The 22133-nt window shown below is 48.1% G+C and overlaps 1 protein-coding gene across 9 annotated transcripts in view; it reads left to right on the top strand.

Annotated features, from left to right (window-relative positions):
* The window catches only part of APBA1 (amyloid beta precursor protein binding family A member 1), a 208543-nt gene that overhangs the window by 168849 nt on the left and 17561 nt on the right, over window positions 1-22133 (top strand). For 5 of the 9 annotated variants that reach the window (XR_013551478.2, XM_060610097.3, XM_060610096.3 and 2 more), the window contains exons 3-9: window positions 732-827; window positions 5423-5462; window positions 8844-8989; window positions 16378-16413; window positions 17411-17497; window positions 18130-18315; window positions 21907-22086. Coding sequence is in view for 8 of the 9 variants with exons in the window: in XM_060610097.3 (XP_060466080.1) it covers window positions 732-827; window positions 5423-5462; window positions 8844-8989; window positions 16378-16413; window positions 17411-17497; window positions 18130-18315; window positions 21907-22086 (771 nt within the window). In the remaining variant the exon portion in view is untranslated. The remainder of the gene's footprint in view (window positions 1-731; window positions 828-5422; window positions 5463-8843; window positions 8990-16377; window positions 16414-17410; window positions 17498-18129; window positions 18316-21906; window positions 22087-22133) is intronic. The other 4 variants (XM_060610100.3, XM_060610103.3, XM_060610101.3 and 1 more) reach the window with 4 other exon arrangements.

Below are 22133 nucleotides of genomic sequence, written 5' to 3'. Positions count from 1 at the left end.
TATTCGTTTAGGGTTCTAAGGTTGCTATTCACCTTTTGGTATGTTTAAACACTTGGCCCAAGGAGGAACAAAATGGCAAAGCTATAAAAGTTTCCTTTAAAAACATGGTGGAAGGGGTGCCTGGGTGGCTCAGTCAGTTAAGCTTCGGACTTCGGCTCAGGTCATGATCTCGCAATCTGTGAGTTCGAGCCCTGCGTCGGGCTCTGTGCTGGCCGCTCAGAACCTGGAGCCTGCTTCGGATTCTGTGTCTCCTCTCTCTCTGCCCCTCCCTGCTCATGCTCTGTCTCTCTGTCTGTCTCTCTCAAAAATAAATGAACATAAACGAAACAGGAAAATATGGTGGGAATCTAAAAGAGCTCAAGGGGCGCCTGGGTGCCTCAGGCGGTCGAGTGTCTGACTTTTGATTTTGGCTCAGGTCATGATCCCAGGGTCTTGGGATCCAGCCCTGCATCAGGCTCTGCACTGAGCGTGGCGTCTGTGTAAGATTCTGTCTCTCCCTCTGCCCCTCCCCACCTCTAAAATGAAAAACATGAATAGAAATAAAAGAGAGCTCAAAAAATGCAGGCCTTTTATGTACTGTTGGTAGCTTCTCTGCGAGAAAGTTTTTCACTGTGGAAGCGTTTGTTCGGTTCTGTGGGGCCTTGTCCTCTGGCCCCCGCCCCGGCCGGGTGTTCCCTTACCCCCCCCCCCACCCCCGATTCTCACTGTGTCCTTCCCTTGCTGTGTTCCAGTCCCCGTCTCCTGGCAGTTCCCCTCCCCTGGGGGCAGAGTCTTCGAGCCTACCCCTTCACCCCAGCGACCCCGCGGAGGCCTCCTCGAATAAAGAGGTAGGGTGCCGTTTTGTTCCAGAAGCCACCGGCCCGTGTGTTGTCTTACTCTTCTGGTGTGAGCTTTCTTCAGCTTCCTGCCCAAATCCCCCAAATTCCCCTCACGGGAGAGAAATGCGGATTTCTCCTCTCTAGCCTGGAGTTCGGCGATTGAAGCCGCACCGTCCAGCCTGGTAGCTACCAGCCACAGGTGTCTATTTTGATTAATAAATGACACAGAAGTGCACCTTCTCAGGCACGCTAGCCACAGTTCAAGTGCTCAGTAGCCGCATGCCACTTGTGGCTATTGCATCGGACAGGGGAGATGACACAGAATTTCCATCATTCCAGAAAGCTCTCCAGGACAGTGCCAGAAACTGGAGGGGAAGAGCTCTGTGTAGCAGCATCCTTCCTCGGGGAATTACAAACCTCGGTTTGGGAAATGGACTGGTTTCTTAAGTACCCGTTTATTTCAGGCCCAAGTGAAATCTCTCTCATGACATCAGGATGACCACTGGTCCTGGTTTACCTGGGGTGGTTTCCAGTCCACCCCTGTTGTGCAAGCAGTGCAGCTAGTGAGCACCCCTCTCCCTTTCTTTTTTAAAAAAAAAAACTTTAATGTTTATTTTTGAGAGGGAGAGAGGGTGTGAACGGAGGAGGGGCAGAGAGAGAGGGAGACGCGGAATCCAAAGCAGGCTCCAGGCTCTGAGCTGTCAGCACAGAGCCCGACATGGGGCTCGAACTCACAGGCCATGAGATCATGACCTGAGCTCAAGTCAGACGCTTCACTGACTGAGCCACCCAGGCGCCCCTCCACTCTTCCCTATCCAAGAGAACTTTCTGCATTGGTGGAAATACTCAGTTCTGTGCTATCCTATATGGTGGTCCCTAGCCACATGCACCTAGGAAGCTCTTGAAATGTGGCTGTTGGGACTGAGGAACCGAATTTTGCATTTTATTCCAATTTAATTAAACAGTCGTGTGTGGCTAAGGACTCCTAGAGAGCACAGCCCGGAAGTGTCCCTCTCCGACAGTAAGTCATGTGGTCGCCCTACTAAATGGTGCTTGCTTCCAAGCAAGGTATTAAAAGGGCAGGTGTTCCTCCTGGAGGGGGGGGGCGCTGCCTTTTCCCACACTGTTGTCCTTTTACCCGTGGCCAAGTGCCACCCCAGCTATTTATGAAGTGGCCTCGGGTAACTGTGGGGCTCTGCCTATGTGGTCTCCAGGTGGGTTCAGCTCACTCCAGCCCAGCCAGTGCTGAGGCTGTGCATGAAAGAGGTAAACCACACAGTCAATGACTGTCTCCTTTTCCTCCCTTTTGTTAAGCATATTACGTTAAATGCGACAAAAGGAAGCGGTTTCCATTTCACAGCGAGTGGCAGATCGCTTCTAAAGGGAGTCTTCATTAAAATTTACCCTTGAAGCATCACTGAGTACACACACGTTTGCCATTAACTATTCACACAGGGAGAAGTAGATTTTTTAATAACCTGTGTATGTTAACCCAAACGAACATAAGGAGACCTTCTCTGAAATCATACCAACATTAAAATTTAAATTTGAAATACGCTTTGTCCTCCTCTGGTCTTGTCCTCAGACCCTACCTCATGGGAGCGGAGGGTAACTAGGTCACTGTTTCTCCGGACCCTAGATCCCACAGCTCTGCCTTATCCTTTGTTCATAGTACATGGATGGGTGAGAACAAGAAACAAGAAGAAAAGAATCAAGGCCACAGTGATCATAACTAATAAAAAGCGGCTATTTCTCGAGCATTTACAGTGGTCAGGCATCGGGCCAAGCAAATCATAGATAGTATCTCATTTAATCCTTACAGTAATTCTGTGAGGTGTAGGACTCACTGTCCTCACACTGTGGTTGAGGCAGCATAGAAGCTCAGTGACTTGCCCAAGGTCTAGGGCCCACAAGGGGTCAGGGCAGGCTGTGAATCCAGAGCCCCTGTGGGCCCAGGGTCTGAATGCCAGGGTCTTCTGCCCTTGGGGCAAAAAGTGCCCGCAGGCCACACGCTGCGTGGACAAGGTAACTTGTATGTCATGACTCCAGTCGTCGGGTCTCCTGGCTCTGCACATCGTTTAGTGTCTCCTGGAAAATCCCAAGGACTTTGGCCTTTCATCTTCTTGACTGTGGCTTTATTAATTCTTGAATGTGAAGGATCAACTCATGTTCATCTCTGTCCACATGTGAGAAAACAAAGGGCTAATCAGACATCTGAATATTCAGCATTTGATTATTCATCAGATATAATAAGCAAGGCAAATGTGTTATTTCTCGGTTCCTACGGGACTTGGCACATGTTTCTGCATATCCTTAGAAATAATGATGAAAATCCTCTTTGTGTGCAATAATTAGAGATTCTTTCATTTCTCAAAACTCTTTCCGTAAGAAACTTACTACCCCAGAGACTAAAGAAAGCCAGTCATGAGCTTATGAATAGAGAATAAGTAAATGTACCAAATGCCCTCCGTTGTGGCTCTAAATAAAAACGGCAGCTTTTAGAACTATAGACTCAAGTAATTCTTTCGTAGCTTCTGCTAAAATCTGGGGACTGTCCTTGAAGTGAGCATTCAGAAAAAGTATCCTAATAGGCCAAGAAAGTCTGAGTTGGCTTCTTGGGTGTACCTGGAGGCCAACCCATTTTGATTAAACAAAGTAAACCCTCTCTACCCCAGGCCCCTTGCTGTTGAGGGCAAGGACGAGGAAGGTGGTTGGGAAATACTAATTTTAAGATCTTTAGTCTTTGTGAAGACTGGCTCCCATCTACATACCACGAAGTTACACAGTTTTTGTTGTTTTTAGCCAGAATTAGAGCTGGCTATTGCCCCTCAACTGACCCTTTCTTCTCACTTGGATCAACGAAAAAGTAAAACCAATGTCAAGCACCATTGAAGTTGAAATTGTAGTTCTCTTTCCTCCTGTCCACCTATCTTAGCTTTCCTTGGGGTGCAGGTTTCCATAAATGCAGTGGTTCCTCTGCAATCTAGCATTTAAACGGCCATCCGATCAGGTTCTAGAAGGTTTCTAGCCAATCATGCCCATAGCCCAACAATGCTGCTGGAAGACCCTTGCTGTGAGGTGTTACTTAGTGTAAGAAATTCTACAGTTTTCAATTCACTCCTTTGTTTATGTTCTTATGTTAAGGTAACATATACTAATCACTTACATGATGGAATTTTTAAACCAGCAAGGGACAAAAGGAGCCAATGACCTTTCATTCCCAGTGGACTTGTATTTGTAGTTTCCTTAAAGGTTATCCCTTCTGAAATAAGAAACCCACCGTCTTCGGTGTGACGAACCATTTCATCCCCGCGGGCACATTCCGGAAGGTTTACTGACAGGTTGCCTTGTGTGCTATGTTGTGTGATTCGTGTTGAATTCTTGTCATTGTCTTGAATTGAAACAGAGTCTTAAGCCTGGGTGTGTTTGCCTCCCCCCCCCCTTTTTTTTTATAGAACAGTTAACACTACTATTTTTAGAGTGTTGTGCAGGTATTTATTAATTAGTCATCCCTTTGCTACAAAGGTGCTACAAGACAGAGCTGTTCCCCTGATGTCCCCCCTCTTTTAGGCCCTACCTCTCCCAGCCGCCAGGCACCCCAGAGTTTACCATCAACCCAGGTCAACCCATTGAGCAGCTGTGCTGTATAAGATACCCTTTTTCTAAAACATACAGATTGAAATGACATACCCACTAGACTCTTAGCCATGAAAATCTTTAGGCTTTCTGAGGATAGCCCTGGGCCTTGCAGACCCTCCTTTTTGCTCGTTTGAAGGAGTCTTGTTTTTGACAGTGGCTCTCCACTCTCCTGCAATGCTCACATCACCCTGCCCCCAACACATCAGCTACAAATTCTGTGGCGAGAGCGGCAATGAACTTCCTACTCTTAGGCCACTCAGAGTTCTCTGTGACACTCAGTTACGGGAGGAACCAAATGGTAAGTATTGTTCCTCTGCAACCTAGCATTGAAACTGCCATCCAGTCAGGTTCTAGAAGGTTTCTAGCCAATCATGCTCATAGCCCAACGATGCTGCTGGAAGACCCTTGCTGTGAGGTGTTACTTAGTGTAAGAAATTCCACAGTTTTCAATTCACTCCTTTGTTTATGTTCTTATGTTAAGGTAACATATACTAATCACTTACATGATGGAATTTTTAAACCAACAAGGGACAAAAGGAGGAGAGGAAAACTCTGGCAAACATTTTTAGCACAGTGAGAGATGACTGAAGCAAAGACCTGAAGGGAAATAAAATTCTCCAAGAGAATTCTTGATTTCAACATATATAATCACATTGTTGGTGCTTTTACTCATCTAACAGTTTTTCACTTAGAAACTTTTTAAGCGGATGGACATCTAATTGTGGAATGTGAGATTTTCAGGTTACCTAAAATATGAATGGATGTTCTGGGCTTTGGGTAACCTCTAATAAGAAGTGTGTGTGTCTGTTCACACCTTTCTCTCCGTAATAACCAAAAACGGTCGACACCTGATTAATATCTGTCATTGGTGATCTATTTATTTTTCATGTTGCATGGATAAAGTTGTGTTAATGCATTTTTCATCACGCTTTGCCCTTTCTGAAACCTCTTTGTCTTGATTACAGTCAAGAAAAAGCTTGGCTTCATTCCCAACCTACGTTGAAGGTAAGAGCTGAAAAGGAAGTAATTGAGTACTGAGTCGTGCATGAATCTTCTAGCATTTTGGGTATTTGAAGCACTGGGCGGTAAGACCATAGTGGGGAAGAAAGGCCACAGAACCACTTATTCACAGTCTTAATGATCAGAGAATTTTAAACTAAAAGAAAACAGCCGTGAGCCTGTCAAAGATTCCTTGCCTCCCTCCTCACCTTTGCTGATTCTGTCCCTGAGAACCCAAGAGAGGGTGCATGAAGGCTGAGGGCTGTTTCCAGCTTAGAAAGGGTCACACTCCATCTGAATCCAAATCTCCTCTCCTCTAGTCCAGGACGCCTCTTACATCCATCAAGGACCATTCAAGTGGGAATGAAGTTTAAAGGAGACTTTTGGTCCTCTAAATTTAGGGAAGGAAAAAAAAAAAAAAAAAGACCTTCCCAATAATTCTCATCTCCTGCTTGGGTGAGTTAAGTGTAGTAACATTTATCAAGCTTGTACTCTGTGCCAGATACACGGTCTTCATGTAATAACTTATTGAATCCTCACATCTATCTTGTGAAGTGGACTTCACACCCCCATGTTACACAGGAGAGAACTGAGGCATTTTTACTCAAGCCGAGGTGAGTGCCTTTCCCAAAATCACACAGTTAGCAAGTTTCAGAGCCAGGCTGTGAGCTGGCAGTCTGATTCCACAGCTCTCCAAGTAAATGGTGTTCTGTGTAGGGTGGCCACGTATGGTTGTGCAGGTGATTCACTGCTCAAGGGCACCCGTTCAGGAGGCCTAGTGGGGTCAGAACTTGGCCCATGCGGGGCAGCCCAGCTTGAGGTCGGGCCCCACAAACGGAGTGCCTATTCCTTATCCACACAAAGGTGCTCATTAGCTAGAGATGCCACGACCCTCTACCAGAGAGGATGGAGGTTAGTTTTTCAGGTAGGGTAGATTGACATTTTCTTGAAAAGGGATTTTCTGGGGACTAGAAACCACCCAGAACACCACCGTGAAGCTCTGTCTGGCCCTTGGATCCCATGAATGAATAGTCAGTGTGAGAATGAATTACCAGGATTCTTAGACCTTTATGACCCTGCAGTCCTGCAGCCTCGGTCAAGCTCATAGGTTTGTTTCACTCAGGTTTCTTTCTTGAGTAACCTGTAAATTATTCGTGCCATTTTTGTGAGGCCCAAGAATTCCATGAGTACTCCTCGGGGAGTTTTTGGAAGTTTGGAAATTTCATTTTTCTTCAGCGACACTCCCCCAGACTCAGCATTCACGAAGGCGTGAGGACATAACATGTTTGCAACTCGGAGGCCTCACTTGAAAGGACAAACACGTTCCAGAAGGCCGAAACGAAACCTGCAGCTCTTTGACTTAGGACCAGTATAATGTGAAATTTTTTTAACTTTAAAAAAAAAATTCTAAAATGAAATTACGAACATAACGGCTTTTTTCCCAGGGTATGATCTAGCAACAGTGACATTTGATTATCCTCGAAATCCCTGGAGGATCAGTGGCATAAGATCATGTCTCAAATGCATAATTTATTTAGGTCCAGTGTAACTGTCTCTTGACTGGTCGGCATTTATGTAGTCATTTAAGTATTGTTTGGATTGCTTTTAAACCTACCCGCATATCCACAGTCACCATGGTTGACGAGAGACCCTCTTCGGGGAATAGCACTAACTCAGAGATGAACATAGAATCCTGGAAGGCCCGTAGAGAAGTACGTGGTTAATTCTTTATCTTTCTTTTAACATTCATTATTTTCACAAAATAAATGGAAGGTTTTTAAAAGTTACTATCCCAGATGAGATCTTTTTGCTCAATGCCTGTTTGCGCAAACATGAGTATGTTTAACACTGTAAACCCCGCACGGGAATTTATGATAGGAGACTGATAATCTTTTACTTTTTTACAAAGTGTAATATAGGTTCCAAACCCGTCCATGTATTATTTTAGTTAGAGTAGTGCTTCCCGGCTGGACAACTAAAACTGTATGTGGCAAATACCCTGAATCCTTCTCACCTCTATGAAAGTTTCAGCACGGGAAGTCTGTGACCTTGGAGAAGAAGGTGAACCACTGGCACATAGTTGAGGCCGGTTTGGCTGAGTATCACTCGCCAGAAGCCTTTCTTGGAAAGATCGAGAATATGGCAAACAACACGTTTCCTTATTTATGGACTACGCAGATGCTTGGTGAAGGCCTTTCCTAAAATGCTGTTAATTTCTTTGTGTCAGCCACCACCTTGGCTTTAGGAAAACGATAAGATTGTTTTAAGACTGAACTCTGATAAGTAGCTTATCCATGGGAAGCAGCTGGTTAAGCTCAAGATGAGCTTGATGTTGAGGGATAAAAATAAAAATCATTTCAGATTAGCTTTCCAAAAGGAAAAAGCAAATTGTTTCCTTTGCCAGTTATCTAATTTAAGAGCCTGGGGTTTTAACAGTAGGTTAAAAATGTATATTTTAATCTCCCCAAATATGGCATTCAAGCCAAAGAAAATACATATGTTTTTCACTGCAGAATTAAAACGCCTTTCTTTGTGCATCTGTTCTCAAGTCATTTATTAGTCCCAGACATGTTTTAATCTCAAGTAGGGTTTGCAGGTGATGATGGTTAGAATCAGATGCCCCCATTTTAAATATGTTAAAAGTAAGGTTTAATTTAAAAGGCTGGTCAGTGAGAACAGAAAATTCTGATTTTCCTTGGAATTGATCCGTGTGTGGCTGCAAGCTGGGGACACCACAGCCTGTACGTCAGCAAGGTTGACATCAGGGGACTCAGGGTAATGTCATCTGCCTCACAGAGCTGGGGTCAGAGGCCATTCTAGGGATCCAGACCTTCTCAAACAAATGCCCATTTTTCCGATTGGTAAGATTTGTTTTCTCCATTATGCATAAAGTGGAAGGGAGAGATGCGAACGTGGCACTTTAAAATGAGGTTTTCTAGTAAAGCGGCCTCCTGCTCACCTAACCATTTGTCTGGCAAACATTTGATGCCCCCTGGGTGACAGGCACTGATTAGACACGCGAGCCAGAGACGAACATGACATGGTCTTTTGTCCCCAAAGGGCTCCCAGTCTAACAGGAAAAACAACATCCTTTGTCACTGAGTTGTATGTTTCATATTTAAATAAACACATCATTTCTCCCAGTAAATGGCCTGGGTAAAGTGGATGAAGAAGAAATTGTTTCTTCCCTTTGAAAACAAGGTGTGAGTGAAGGCAGACCCGGAGAGGTGCCTTGGACTGGCAGGGTGATGCACCTGCTCAAGATCTCCACCGCAGGGGCCACCTTTGCTGGCACTGAGCGGTCGGGGAGGGTGCTTGTGCGGTCAGCGATTTGTTGGGCCCACCCCAGGGTGGCTTCACTCACCCCTGCGGCTCTGTGTGTTCCAGTTCCCGGACCCTGTGACCCCGAAGACTTGATCGATGGGATCATTTTTGCTGCCAATTACCTTGGCTCCACCCAGCTGCTCTCAGACAAAACTCCTTCCAAAAACGTGCGCATGATGCAGGCCCAGGAAGCCGTGAGCAGGATCAAGGTAAGGGGGTGCTGGGGGTGGGGGTGGCGGCCTGAGCCGTCCACGGTGGTCTCCCCCATACCTCATGCATATCTAGTCCCAAGTGTAGGAGAGAGCGGATTGGGATGGTGTACCTGCCAACAGAAAAAAGGTGTGCCTGAGTCCTTTTGGATAAATGCTGTATACTTGGGGTGTTCTCAATGGCCAGTGTTAAGAAAAAGCACATATGATCCTAAACTTTGGAAAGCTGGTAGCATGAGGAACGATGTCATTTTGAGCGTCACCTCTCCAGCACGAGAGCTTTATCCCTGGATTTTCACGCACGTCGCAGTCAGTGACTTGAACACTTCGTGTTACAGGCGTGGTTCAGACTCAGCCTCCTGCTTTTGAGCCAGCTGATCCTGCTCAGGCTAGATTGAACTGGTTTGCTCCAGGCACAGGGAGCCGTTGGATCAAATCTAACCATGACGAGGTAGCTAGCCCAGTGTTTAAACAGGCTTGAGCCAGTCATGACCGATTGGGATCTGCCTTATCAAGATTTAAAAGGAGCAAGCCTGTTTTGATCCAGCAAGAACGACTTGCATCTGGTTGAAACCATTCACAACCACTTTGAGCCAGCTAGAACTGGTTTGATCCCAATGGAAATGCCGAGCTCTAGAATCTCCACCATGATGCCAGCGCCACCTGGAATCATGGACAGACCTAGGGCTCCAGGGACACTTCTGGTGCCAGTAAGCACCACCAGCACCTAGAACCACTGGGCAGCCATGCTGGGGCCACAAGGCCAGTCCACCTGGAGCCCCGGGGATACCAGCATCACCGAAACCCAGAACCAGGTATTTCCAGCAAGTTGGAACAGGTTAGGACTCCCCGGATTTGGTTCTGCCCAGATTCAGCCGGTCAAAATCCCATTCCTCCTCAAGGAACCCTTCCCTTTCCTGTGTGGTCGTGTGCACACGTGCCCCGGTTACCTCCTGGTGTCACGGGGGCAGCATGGAAAGGGAAAGAAGAACAAGTGTAGGCCAGTCACTTAGGGTCCTTAATCCAGGAGAAAGGATTTCTTGAGCACTTGAGTGTGCAAGGCTGGGCAAGGTCTCCGGAAGGAAGAGAAAACAGCAGTGTATAGAGGGAGAGCCCTGCCCTCGGGCTCCGCAGCACCAGTGAGAGGTGAATCGAGCCAGTAAGGGTGCAGGGTGTACCTGAGCAGGAGGGCAGGTGTTGGATGCAGGTGGACAGCATACAGATGTAACTCCCACAGAACGCCAGAGCACCCCTCAGCCCCTGTCAGGGAGCACCACCACAGCCCATTCACATGACTCCTTCAGAACAGAGCAACAGCCCGCCCCCAGAGGAGCCCTGAAGGTCCGCAGGGCAAAACTGTGCTGTTTTGAGATGAGTTCTCCCGGCCTCTGTCCATCCAGGTTTCACACACGTTCAGGTTAGGGTATCATACTGGGCACCTTGGTTATCGGTCTCCTGAGTGGGAGCCATTGAGTCCCACAGATAGTGTATCTCTTTCCACTGCCCTGTGACATGTGACCTGGAGGAAGGGAGCAGGCACATCCCCAGAACGTTAAGGCGTGCTCAGCGTGTGCTGTGGCCCCCCGAGCCAGAGCCCGGCCACGACCCAGCTTGCTGTGAATTACAGCTTCCGATTTCCGCAGTGAGGTCCTAGAGCTTGGTTTTCCCTTCTTAAAGTCCAGCCTCCCTGATAAGAAACCAGAAGGTTCGCTTTGAGGCTTCAAAGGATCGGTATCCAGAAGTTCCACGGTTGATTTGAATCAAAAAAATTAGACGGTTTTGTTGATCATAACAAGCAAGATGAGGCTGTCTGGTTATAAATCCATTTTAGACCTGCCTAGAGCAGAGCAGACATCTGGTACACATATATTTATTTTTTACAGCAAATTATTGTAGTGTAAGGAATTCATTATAGAGTGGTAAAGTTAAATGGTTACATTTCATTTGTAAGTATCATCTTTGCGATGTGCTTCTGTGCATCTGAAGGGGCTGTTGCCTGTCATTAAATATATTCTGCCTCCTATTCCTTTTACCTCAATTTAAATGCCCGTCAAGTTGTTTGACTTGACCCCCAGCCTGATGCTTTTTCAAATGCTAGGGGCACAGACCCATGGTTTATTTCTGCACTCCTCTAGAAAGCTACTGTGTCAGGATGTGCCCTGAGATTTCATAGAGGGAACCAGGGCACCTAGAGCATTTCTCTGGATCAGTGGGGATGGTCTCGCGGGCGCCTGCACTGTGGGCCCGCACATGCGTGTAGGAGACCCCTTTCTGTAAGGGATGTGGTGCCACCCTGTTTCCTAAAGAGAGGCTGACCTTTCAGGAATGAGTCATCCTAGGCCACCTCTATAAAGATGCAGAGAGGAAGGTAGCTACAGATTTGACAGTGTCCAGGAAAGGAAGGAAAGAAAGAGGAAAATGTGTGGATTTATTTGGAAATCCATTTAGCAGTATCCTCAGGACAAACTGATAAGTGATTTCTACCTTGATGTGTCATCTGAACCAAGAGGGGTTTCCTCCTCCTGTTTCTGATTCCTTTTCCTTCCCTTCTTCCCCATGGGGACCCCCATCTTACCCCTCTTTCTTTCCTCTGCCTACAGAGTTTGACCAGTGGGTGTGGGTGAGACCTTCCTCACCATGAGTCTTGGGTGGCCCTGGTGTCTGTGGTACTTTAACTCTGAGCAAACACCAAACCTGAAGCTGGGCTTTCAGAACTGTCTTTAACTTCCCTCCTGGGGGTCTGTTGTGGTGCTCATTGACTCGCACTTGGAGTTTGCAGAATTAATATTTTCTTGAAGAATTTATAAATTTATTTGCCAAATGGGGAGAGAATTTGGAGTTGTGGTTTGGCCCGAAATTTTCTAGTTAACGTGAGAGGAAAACAAAGGAATTTGGCTCAGAAAGCAAACTGTTCCTCTACAGACCCTTGTGAGAGGCATCTCAGGAGATAAAAACTAACCAAGACCCAATCCTTGACCTTGAGAAACTTGCATTCTAATAAGGGAACCAAGACGGTTGGTTAAGTAACAGTAATTCAAGGCAGATTGAGGAATCTGAAATTAAAAGCCTTTCCGTCTCTCAAAATGTAATAAATAAGGTGGATCTAAATGCAACATCAGAATTAGAAGACATCTGCCATTTTTCTTAAGTTTGTTTTTTTTTTTTTCCATCTTTGGACCCTCCCTAATGTATCCTTTCTGCCTTTGTTGTTCGTCATTTCTGAGAAGAAATATCCTTTTAGGAAGCCCCCGTACGACTAAGGAATGCATTAAAGAGGTAGTTCTCAAAATGGGATTCCTTAACCAGCAGCATCAGGACCACCTGGGAACTTGTTAGAAATGCAGATTCTCAGGCTCACCCCAGTCCGAAATTCATGGTGGGGGGCAGGTAGGGCCCAGGAATCTGTGTTTTCATTAGCCCTCAGGGAGATTCTAAGGTACACTGTAATTTGGGGACCACTGTCCAACACAGGGGTAGACCATCCTCATGAAGCATCTTTTCTCTGTGCTCTGGGGCATCCCAATCACGCTGCGTGCCTCCCGCCGATGAGGTTCTGTCGGCACATTAGCTCAAGAAACGCCGCAAAATAGATCCCTTTTTTTGAATTTGCCACATACGTTCTCCTATCTAAGATTTTGAGAAGTCCTGTACTAAGGAGACCTCATTCACCTTGTTTAACCAGAAACTCCCGTCGTTATCTGAACACAGAATACATGATCGCTGTGGGGTGCCTGTTGAAAGTCGTGCCGCTGAGATTCTCTGAACACGTTTTGGGAGCAACTTCTGCCCTACGTGCTGTCAGTGTCTCTAGCACCGTAGATAGAGACGCCCCATTCGTCCCACAGTGTGGGAGCCGTGCCTTGACCCTGCCTGGAGACCCAGCCTTGAAGCCATCGCGGCTGGAACCCCGTCTTCCTTTCTCTCCGCTGCATCCATGCCTCACTCCACCCTCTTGCTCGCTGCCCTTCGGCCGGAAGACGGGCTGGCCTGCCGGGCCCTTCCCTGAGCCCCGGAAACTGCTTCACGTCCACGCGGGACGGGGCATACATGTCTCCATCCTTCCCACGTTTGTGAAGCTCGTGTCCTTGACTCACAAATGGCGTTGGATGTTTTTTGCTGTGCTTTTTTCAGGAGCTCTCATTATCACCCATTCTCATGTTTGTCTTCCCTGGCTTGTCCCAAAAAGATGAGATTTTTCTGTTCTTTCCTGGAAAGGTTTTCTTTAACCGTCAACAATCAGGACTTCATTGTGGAATGAAAATCTCTACCAGTGAGGCTTTGTGCAAGCCACGTGATTTCCCACGTGACTCAAAGAAGCCTGTGATTAACATGAAAAGGGTATATGAGCACTTGGGGCACGTCCTTCACATACACTGATCTCATTTACTCCTCAAAATGAAGGGGGTGGGAAATCCTGTGAGGTGGGTATGATCAGCCCTGTTCACTGACACACTGAGAGGTTTACAGCTGAGACGCTTGCCCGAGGTGTACGACTAGTAGTTTGGAGAGTAGAGTGAGATTTCAGGGGCTGCGATCTCTGTCCTGCCTCTTAACAGCTGAGCGCCCTTGAGCATGTTAATTAGCCTCTCTGTGCCTCAGTTGCCGCTTCTGCAAGAGGAGAGTACGGTAGGCACCTCACAGGGTTGCCCAAAGCTTTCGCACTGCGACACACGTGAGCTGCTCAGAAGGACGTGGCACCTAGCGAGTGCCCCGTAGATGTCAGCTGGGGAAAGAAAAGCTAGAAGAGTCCGGAGGATCCCCAGCATGACTGACCTCGAGAGTCTTAACGACAGTAAACATGCCTCGCAGAGTGAGAGGGTGAGTGACAGTTCCACGGTTTATGTCCCTGGTGCCACAGCTTACTGAGGGGCAAGCCGCAGTCGGTCCCGTGAATCACGAGGATTGCAAGGGATGCTGTCACTCACTGCTTTACGACACACGCAGGCCTTCTAGTCCTCTCGGGCTCCTCTGCTACTGCCATTTCTCATTCCGGACCCGACCGTCTCCCGCGTGTCGTGTGTAAACTTCAGATTAGAATTGGCTTCAGGACACCTGAGCAGCACGTGTGGTTGAGCACCTGGTATTACTTTAGGTGCATAAAATCTCCTTCGCTTCATAGAAATTATCTCAGGATGCCTTTCATGAAACTCGGTTGGCCATTTGGGTTCTCTTTCTTCATCAACCATCCCAGTTAAAAAAAAAAAAAAAAAAAAAAAGTGTGGTTATTCCATTGGCAGCAGACTTAGTTTCCTCTGAGAGGAGGACCCTTTCCGATCCCTGCTCCTTACAGCGAAGAATGTTGACCCGTCCCACAGCTGTTAGGTTTTGGTATCGAGAATATCACAAATTCTTATATGCCGGCCAGATAATTTCAGGGAGAGTGGTAGAACAAACACATGCACGTGAGGATCTCACAGTGGTCATTTATCATGAGGATGGCAGCCGATGCAGATGAGAACACCCCCCCGCCCCCGGCATGGGACTGTCGGATCCCACATAGAAATCAGCATGGTCTGGCGGAGCATCAGCACAGGGCCACTCCTCAGACGCGGACACACGTCCACCATCGCACGCAGCAGTTACGATACCCCTTGCGCTTGCTGCCTTCTGACTTTGCCAGAGCAGACTGTTCACCATGAATTCATGGCCACCAGGAAGAGCTGTGGGGTTGGGGGGGAGAGGAGGGCTGCCCTAGTTTCCTGGCCGCACCAGAGATGAGGTACTTGGTGTTTGGATGGCCGACTCATCTGGTTTCTCTCCAGTGAGATAGAACAGACACCCCCGTTTGACTCATTAATGAACTAGAGACGTGCTGCTGGGAGCAAAAGGGCTTTTCCCCAGGTGAGTACGAAGGAGTATGAGAGAGCAGACAGTCCTCCACCCACCCCCGTCACCACAACAGCGTGCGTGGTTTGGCCATTGACTCACCATTATTTGTACAGGATCTGTGTATATCCAGCAAGCCTTACCAAGAGCCAAGAAATTACATTCTGACGTAGGTAAATTATAATCCTGTAACATCCAACACAAATGTAGCGCTCGTAATGCACCAGACACTGTTCTAAGAGCTTTGCACACGTTTATTTTATCCTCACAACAGCCCTATGTGGTAGATACTGTTTTTATCCTCATTTTACAGATGAGGAAACTGAGGCACAGAGACATGAAGCGGCTCGCTCCAAGTCACGCAGCTAGTAGGTCGCAGAGCGGGGATTCAGTTTTAGACAATCTGGCTGCAGTCTGTCTCTCTTTTTTAATCAACTGTGTTCTCTTTTACTTATGAGAAAAGGTGGGGGGACGAATGTTAATCTATTTCTAGTTAGGAATAGGCTGTATTAATAGTACACAAATTTAAGGCAAGAATTATTACTAGAGATGAACAATAAAAAGATGAATCTAACAGAAAGACACAAGTACCTTAAATCTGTATGTACCTTATAACACAGATGTAAAACAGATAAAGCAAATATTAGCAGAACCAAAAGGAGAGAGGGACAAATCCATAGTAACAGCTGGAGATTTTAACACACCTCTCTCAGTAAATTTTAGAACAAACAAAAATATCAGGCAGCACACAGAAGATTTAAACTGTACCCTTAACCAACCTAATGACCTCATTGATATTGGTAGAACACTATTCCCAACAACTGAAGAATGTTGAAGTCCACCTGACATTCACCACAGTCCGTCATGTTCTGGATCATAGGGCTAAGAACCCAGCACGTTCAGTATGTTCTCTGACCACAGTGGAATTAATTCAGAAATAAGTAACAAAAAGAAAACTAGAAAATCCCCAAATGTATTAAAATTAATAACACAACTCTAAATAATCCAAAGTTCAAGGGAAAACTCACGGTGGAAATTAGAAAACATTTTGAAGGGATAATTAGATTGGAATATGACAAATTTGTGGATACAGCTAATGCAGTGCTTGGAGGGAGATTCACAGCTTTAAATAAATGTATTGGGGAAAAAACAAGTGTAAAGATCTGTCCTTTAAATTTTCATCTCAGGAAGCTAGAAAAAAGAAATCAAATGTAATCCAAAGAAAGTAAAAGGAAATTCAGATGTAGGTTGAAATCAAGGAAGTAGCCAACAGGCGTACTATAAAGAAAATCAACAGAACCAAGTTGGTTCTTTGAACGCAGCGATTGCGGTTACATAGAAAAAGCACCTCCATCCATTTCCTTCCTCCTACGGCCCCTGCCACCTACGAAATCGTGAGTTAGGAAATTGATTGTCTGTAGACCAGGATTTTTTTAAAGTCCGTTCTCCTGTCACAGAAATGCTTTATGCACTATTGATACTAGTTTGTCAATTCCCTTTTTGGCTTTGAGTCTCTGCAAGTTCTTTTCTAACTGTTCTCCTGTCTCTGTTTCCATGCTAAGCAGATGGCCCAGAAATTAGCCAAAAGCAGAAAGAAGGTGCAGTACAAATAACGTCATCAGCTTGGTGTTATGCCTGTTCTTTTCATTTATTTACGTTTTGCCTTTTTATTATTTTGTGTTTTTGTTTTCTGCATCCAGCAAGTTTTCGTTCAGATTTCTTTTTGAACCGCCCCATTAGCCAACGTTTCTCAAAACTGAGTTGCCCAAAGTGGCTGTTTTCTGTTGCTCATGAGCCATTTCACATCAGAGAGACAACAGGCAGCGGATTGGAGATGCTAAATGAATCCTACAGGAGTGTGAAAGTTCCCACCCTTCAGGAGCATTCATGTGGCAGGGACTTGGGTCTGTTCAATTACAGTCACGTTTGACTTGTGGATTTGTCAGATTGCTGGATGCAAAAAAGAAAACTCGCTAATAACCACACTGTGCGGACTTAAACCCTAAGTGAACGAGACGGATGTGCTTGTTTGGTTATCAAGCTTCTAGGTGCTTGTGGGCTACCTATGGGGTGTTGAGGCATCTGGGGCTCCTCCTTAATGGGGTGGCTTCAGGAGTGGGTACGGCTTCTGTGTCGCTGTGATGATGTGCGAATGTGAAGACCCTTTTACCAGAACTGCATCCAAATGACTGCTCCTGCTGTAAACATTGTCCCCCATCACTTGAACAGGGGCAGACACTCTGACTTCTCCAAGGTCTCGGGGTGTGGGTCACTTGCCCTTATTCTTCAGTCTGTTGGGTTCCAAAAGCCTTGTAGAAAGGGCAGTTCACGACCATCCTTCCCAGAGTCACACCCTTCTTCTGTAGGGGGAGAAGCAGAGGGGATTGGGCGTCTTCCCCCTTAACCGGCAACGCTCACCCTCGTTCGTGAGTCCGACCTCTGTGGTCCCTTCTGCTTTGGCAGTCGCAATCTGGAGTCAGCCCTGCCGTTCTGGTGACTGTGTCTCAGTGCCTCTGTGTGTGAGCTAACCTTGCTCCTGTGCCCTCGAGTCGGGGTGAGGCGTTAAGCTTTCCCTTGGTGCATCTTTCTTCTCAGGCTCCCGAAGGCGAATCTCAGCCGATGACCGAGGTGGATCTCTTCATTTCTACCCAGAGAATCAAAGTACTGAATGCCGACACACAGGTATTAGCTGGCCGGCCACCTTTCCCGGGGTGAAGTTCCCAGCGTGGCCGCTCCGAGCCTGTGCCCATGTCCGTAGGTCCCCTGTCCTCAGCTGCTGGCTTCCAAACAAGCTAGAAGGCTGTGTCTGCGGCGCCCGCTGCGGGGGAGGGGGCTGTGGTGCTCTGGGACCATTTCCTTGGAGATCTAAGGAAAAAATAAGCCATGGATGCTGTTTGCAAATCCTTCTCGTAAGTGTTCACGAGAAGATTCGTGACCTTGAACAGATTCGCCTTTTACAAAATTTTATTTAAAATCACACGTACACATACACGCACGCACGCACAGTGCAACCATCACATGTGGATATTTTATTCTTTGAACTTCTCCACCAGAGATTCTACTGGTTGTAAAACGACTGAACGTTTTATTTCACATGCCACAGACCCCTTCTTGCTCTGGGTCATTGTTAGTCCAGGGAACTGCCCCCAGGCCTGAGTGGGTGCATGTAAATCTGGCAGCAGCCTTTGAACCCAGCCCCCACCCCCCACCTGCCACACGGGGACTGCACTTGGCCGGGCTGTGGGGTGACAGACTCTCTCACGGGCCATTAGATGCTGCTCTCGACTCAGCATCCTCTCCCTTATGCCCTCCAGGAGACGATGATGGACCACCCTCTGAGGACCATTTCCTATATAGCAGACATCGGGAACATCGTCGTACTGATGGCCCGCAGGCGGATGCCCCGCTCCAACTCCCAGGAGAATGTGGAAGCCTCCCACCCATCCCAGGATGGAAAAAGGCAGTACAAGATGATATGCCACGTCTTTGAGTCTGAGGATGTAAGGATGCCTCCCCGGATCTCCCCCCTGGGTGACCTGGGCTGCCTTTGGGTGGGCCAGATTCTCTCTCTTTCTCAGAACCTGAGTCGGTCTCAATCATACATGAAGCACATATTTGTTGAGCACCTACTATGTGTCAAGCACTGTTTTAGGGATACAAGGCTGAATAAACAGACAAGGTATTCAGTATGATGCTCATAGGAAGATAGAAAATAAATAGATAAATGTACTTAAGCTAGATAGCCAGAAGTTCTGTAAGGAAAAATAAAGCCAGGACAGGAGCTATTTCAGGTAGGATAATCAACAGAGCCTTGTCTGAGGAGGTGACATTTGAAGAGAGACCTGCATCAACTGAGACTAATAAAAGAGCAAGTGCAAACCCTGAGGTAGGGGCCCGCTGGTATAGTTTGAGGATGGCTTAGAATGAGGGGAAAGAGGAGAAGGAAAGCAGTCAGACCCATGAGGGCCCCAAGCGCATGTCTCCTGGGCATGAGGGCATTTGGGGAGGACCATTCTCGGTTGTGTAGGATCGCCCTCTAGACCACAGGGTAGTTAGGATTCCTGCTTCTACCTCCCCACCCCCGCCAGCGGCTGGAGCACTGCCTGCCAGCTCTCTGTCCTCACGAAAACCAGCAGCTCCTCCTGTCACCAAGCCAGTGAGTCCTAACCCCCATCTTCCCAGGCATCACAGTCAACGGAGAAAATTCATTCACCGCAGAGGCAGGGCCCCTTCCTCCCTTGGGCCTTCTTCCCCCAGGCATCCCTGGAACTGCTGGGGAGGCCTCTGGGCTTCAAGCTTCGTAGGCATCTGGCTTCTCCTCAAGCTTGGCAGGTCTTAGAAGCTCCCTTCAGGGCCAGGGGCCATGGCCCCGTGATGAAGGTCTAGAACCATAGAGCACCCCCTCCCCCCAGTGGGGCTGTGTCCGCATCATTGTGCTGATTTTCCTCCCGCCACAGCGGCATAAGCACTGTTACTGATGTTGAGCAGAGAGCCCTTAGCTAAAGAAAATTGCCTGTGGGAGCCTTGGCTCCTTAAATGAGGCCATTTTTCTCCAGGAGGGTGTTCATCTAGCTGCAGTAAATTGCCTTCCTGCAAGAAGTTAGGAGTCCAAGGCCAGCTGCTCTTCCCCGGGGCTTCAGCCACAGGGAGTGGAGACGCTCACGCTCTCTGAACCATCGTCCGCTGGTCTGGTTCCCTAGAATACAGCCCCCTAGGGACGAGATCGCTGAGAAGGCAGCCATCCTCCCCGGTATTCCTTGAAAGCTGGAGGCCAAGCATGCAGACGGGGAGAAAATGAGTTCTGGAAGTTTCTCAAAGTTTCAGAAGTGACACTTGGAAGCTTAAGGCTCGAGTGTCCTGCAGTCAGGCTAGAAAGGTGGAGTTAGCTCTGCACGCCCCCCCCCCCCCCAGGCATGTGGATGCCCACGTGACCCTCTGCTGCACCCAGCTGGCTCTGAGCTCCTAAGGAGGGGGTCCCTTTTTGTGCAGGCTTCTGGGAAGATGATGAAAGGAATGAGGAAGCAAGAGGTGTGACAAGAGCGGACCCAGCAATCTTATTTTATCCCCTTTGCTTCTGAAGCAAAGGACAGAAGAGCATTGACTCCAGAGCCGAGAAAGCTGGATCTGGATCCTGCCTCCGCCTACAGGCTGTGAGGCCCCCAAGCTTGTGTAAAACGACAGCATCTCCCCCACGGGCTGCCGTGTGGCCCCGGGAGACGGCGCGCACACAGCAGCAGCCTGTGCATCTGCCAGGGGCCTCCGTCAGTAACGGCACGCGTGCTGCCATTTTTCAGGTCATCCGTCCACATGTGCCTCTCGTGCCTGTAGTGATGCCTCGCTCCCGGTTTTACTCAGGACACTGGGCGGTGGTCCTCGTTGTTCATGACTTGTGCGTGTGAAGTCACCAGATTCACAGAGTGAGAAAAGTGAAGCATTTCTTTGCCTACAGCCAGCCACCATAGGAGGCTCTGATTTCAGTGTTCATCAGCTGCTTTTAGCTAAACTGCTACCTTCACCTCTCAGCCTCTATTCCCTGCCTGTCCAACGGGGGCGATGAAACAGACCCATAGTTCCCAAGTCTAAAGGGCTTCGAGAAGCAAAAGGGGTTTTTGTAGTCCATGGGCTGATAAGCCTCTCCGGGACTGCCATGAGACCATGTCTAGGATTTTTCCAGCTTACCATGAATCTTCTCCATTTTGCTGCAGGAATATTACTGTTGGCTACAGGGAAATTCCCCGGGTTCCAATGGGGTTTTTAGACCGTGTGTGATACATGCACCCTGTTGCCTTTCTAAAATCCAAAATTTTCTAAATTCTGAAACATGGTCTCGAGAGCTTAGGATGAGGGCCCGTGGCACTATCGTGCTCCCATCAGTCACAGGCTAGAGGCGAGGACTGCTGTCACGGTCCTTGGCTAGTGCTGAGTGAAGCACAGGCACGTGAGAAATGCTGGTGGCGGCCAGCGAGCTGAATTCATAGCGTGGGTGAATTAATGCAGGGAGAGGCTGCCGAGAAAGAACCTACGGAAGCACAGTTCCTGCCCCGTGAGCTGTGTGACCTTGAGCAAGTTCCTTCACGTCTCTGGGCCTCAGCCTCCTCACCTGGAAACTACAGGTTGGGCTCGATCAGGGTTTCCAACTCCGCGGGACCCAGAACCCCCTTCCTACTACAGATATTTTGTGGTGCCCCGTTACCGTCCTGAAATAAAATTCATAGGTAATAGAACCTCCCCCTTTGAAAATTTGTCCACAGACTAAAGCGTTGCCATAAATGGAATGCAAAGGAAAGTTAAAGGAAAGCAAGCCCAAATAAAATTGTACTTACTACAGCCTGTTGATGCTCAGGCCCGGCCATTCCAGAAGGAATAGCAGAGCTGTCCCATGCTTACACCGACAGCGTTTAGCTGAATGTTGGAAACCCTTCTTATTTGACCTTTTGAATTGAGAGCTCAGTAGGAACATGGACGTGTAGACGGGCCCCACCCTCATGCAGAATGCCCTCAGTGTGCAGCAGATACACAGGCTGCTGGCGATGTGATTTGCTGGCCACCCAGATAACCACCGATAGCGTTGCTGCTAATGATTTTCCAAAATCTTGAAGCTTACGTCTTGGGGAAAATGCTGGACGAAGCAGTCATCATCTTCTCTCATTTAACATAGCAGCTGTGTGCTCGGAACCTTCCACATGAACTAGAACCGTGCAGTTAATGCCTTTGTGTTCTATATAAGTTGAAGAGGCACCCTGGACTCAGATGGTTTGATCCGGATGGTCCATGGATACAAGCGTCCGGTGGGCTCGGGGTTGTTCAGGGTGTAGAGTGGCTCATCTTTGGGCAGGACCGTCCTCTTCGTGGCAGTGGGTCCGGCAGCCCTGACTCCTGTTCACTGGATGCCGGTGGCTCCCTTGTGATCACCGTCATAGTGAAACACGTCCCTAGTCACTCTGGGAACGGCCCCTCGCAGGGGTTGGTGCCGCGTGTCGACCCACCGGCCCGGCTGATGCCTGGGGCTCCCGGTCCTGCAGGGACCCGGGCACTTTGGCCAGCAGGGCTTGCTCGTTGACCTCTGTCTTCCCTCTCCGGCTACCGTCCAGGCCCAGCTGATCGCACAGTCCATCGGGCAGGCCTTCAGCGTGGCATACCAGGAATTCCTCAGGGCCAACGGGATTAACCCTGAAGACCTCAGCCAGAAGGAGTACAGTGATCTGCTCAACACCCAGGACATGTACAACGACGACCTCATCCACTTCTCCAAGTCGGAAAACTGCAAAGATGTAGGTATTTCTCTGAGCTCGGCCGGAGGGGCAGGAGCCCCAGGAGT

This window comes from Panthera onca, chromosome D4 (assembly GCF_046562875.1).
Source record: "Panthera onca isolate mPanOnc1 chromosome D4, mPanOnc1 haplotype 2, whole genome shotgun sequence".
NCBI classification, from domain to species: domain Eukaryota; kingdom Metazoa; phylum Chordata; class Mammalia; order Carnivora; family Felidae; genus Panthera; species Panthera onca.
The sequence above is the reverse complement of the archived record's forward strand: the minus strand, read 5'-3'. Positions and strand labels throughout refer to the sequence as shown.